At 64.5% G+C, this 1,822-nt stretch overlaps 1 protein-coding gene across 1 annotated transcript; it reads left to right on the top strand.

Annotated features, from left to right (window-relative positions):
• Nucleotides 1-96: 96 nt before the first annotated feature.
• LOC122190869 (collagen alpha-1(II) chain-like) lies at nt 97-1,780 on the top strand (the record flags this gene model as incomplete). The annotated part of the gene is made up of 11 exons (XM_042890985.1): nt 97-150; nt 263-316; nt 425-478; nt 584-637; nt 739-792; nt 877-921; nt 1,015-1,068; nt 1,158-1,202; nt 1,316-1,369; nt 1,459-1,557; nt 1,736-1,780. Coding segments are annotated over 11 exons (612 nt in total), but the record flags the coding sequence as incomplete, so codon positions are not given.
• Nucleotides 1,781-1,822: the final 42 nt, after the last annotated feature.

The raw sequence follows: 1,822 nt of genomic DNA, 5'->3' as shown, positions 1-1,822 counted from the left end.
CCTGTAAGTACCCGCAGCCCCCTGTGCTCTTGGGGGGGGGTCTCTGGGTGTCCCACCGCCCCCCCAATGCCAACCTCTGCCCTCTCCCCACTTTAGGGTCCCCAAGGATTTCAAGGCAACCCCGGTGAGCCCGGTGAACCCGGTGCTGCTGTGAGTGTCCCCTTCTTGTCCCCACTTCTGTCCCCTTTTATGTCCTCCCTCAACTTGGGGACACGCTTCCTGCCCCCCCCTCACCTCACCGCTGTCTCTCTGTCCCTTTTAGGGTCCGATGGGTCCCCGGGGACCTCCGGGACCACCTGGGAAACCCGGTGACGACGTGAGTCCCCCCATAACAGCGGTGCTGAGCGCAGGCGGCTCAGTGCACTGATGCCCCCCGTTTCGAGTGCTGCTTCCTCTCCATTAAAACCCCATTATTTCCCTGCAGGGTGAGACAGGCAAACCCGGCAAATCTGGGGAACGTGGCCCCCCCGGCCCCCAGGTGAGGCAGCACTGAGCTGAAAGCTGCCCCCATCGCTGCCCCCCAACCCTTTTTCTCCCCCCCCTCCCCATCTCAAGTTCACCCTAACCCTATTCTTCCCCGCAGGGCGCTCGTGGCTTCCCTGGGACTCCTGGTCTCCCCGGAGTGAAAGGCCACCGAGTGAGTGCCCCCCACCCCCCACGGCCCCCCCTCACTTACATCCCCCTGTGCCCCCCCCCCCATAACCTTGTTTCTGCCTCTCTCCTTTCCCCATCAACCAGGGTTACCCCGGTTTGGACGGTGCCAAAGGAGAGGCTGGGGCTCCCGGAGCCAAGGTGAGTGGGGGGTGACCACCTCCAGGTGTGGGGATGTGTGCCCCAACCCGGCCTCATCCTCTCTCGACCCTTTTTCTCATATAGGGTGAATCTGGTTCACCGGGTGAGAACGGCTCCCCCGGCCCTATGGTGAGTGCGGGGGGTGGGCAGAAGGGAAACTGAGGCACAGAATGGGGGGTCAGACCCCATAACCTCTGCACTGTTCCCCCTCCACCACGGCAGGGACCCCGTGGGCTGCCTGGAGAGCGAGGACGTCCCGGCCCCTCTGGTGCTGCGGTGAGTGTGACTGTGGCCCTATGGCACAGGGCTGTGGGGGGGGGATTGGGGTGCTGTGACCCCCCCCCATAATTGCCATCTCCCCCCAGGGTGCTCGAGGCAATGACGGCCTCCCCGGCCCTGCTGGACCCCCTGTAAGTATGGAGCCGCTTTGACCCCACACCCCAATATTCTGCTGAACCCCATAGGGGTTCTTTGGGAGCCCCCCCAGCCTGGGCAGCCCCCCCACACTTTCCTGTCCCTCCAGGGACCCGTTGGCCCTGCCGGAGCTCCCGGCTTCCCTGGAGCCCCCGGTTCGAAGGTAAGGGCTGAGCAGAGGGATGCAGGTAGGATTGAGGGAGGGGAAACTGAGGCACGGTGCCCCATCTCACCCCATTTCTCTCCCCCCAGGGTGAAGCCGGCCCCACTGGCGCACGGGGTCCTGAGGGAGCCCAAGGACCCCGCGGTGAATCCGGCACCCCCGGCTCTCCTGGCCCCGCTGGCGCACCCGTAAGTGTCCCCAGTGGTGTCACAGCCCTGGGATGTCCTATCCTCGTGTGATCCCCCTCGGCTCGGGAGCTTTGGGGAGTGTGTGTGGGGGGACCTGAGCATCAGGGGGGTTATCCTGTGCTTGGGGATGGGGAAACTGAGGCACAGGGTGTGAGATGTCTCACTCTTCTTCTTTTAGGGTAACCCTGGGACTGACGGCATCCCCGGTGCCAAGGGCTCAGCGGTGAGTATGGACCAGGGTGGGAAGGAGGGAGGGATCCGGAAG

Source organism: Lagopus leucura, unplaced genomic scaffold (assembly GCF_019238085.1).
Source record: "Lagopus leucura isolate 7727_CA_CO unplaced genomic scaffold, USGS_WTPT01 34198-0_obj-0_obj, whole genome shotgun sequence".
Classification (NCBI taxonomy): domain Eukaryota; kingdom Metazoa; phylum Chordata; class Aves; order Galliformes; family Phasianidae; genus Lagopus; species Lagopus leucura.
This window is presented reverse-complemented; position numbering and strand designations above follow the sequence as displayed.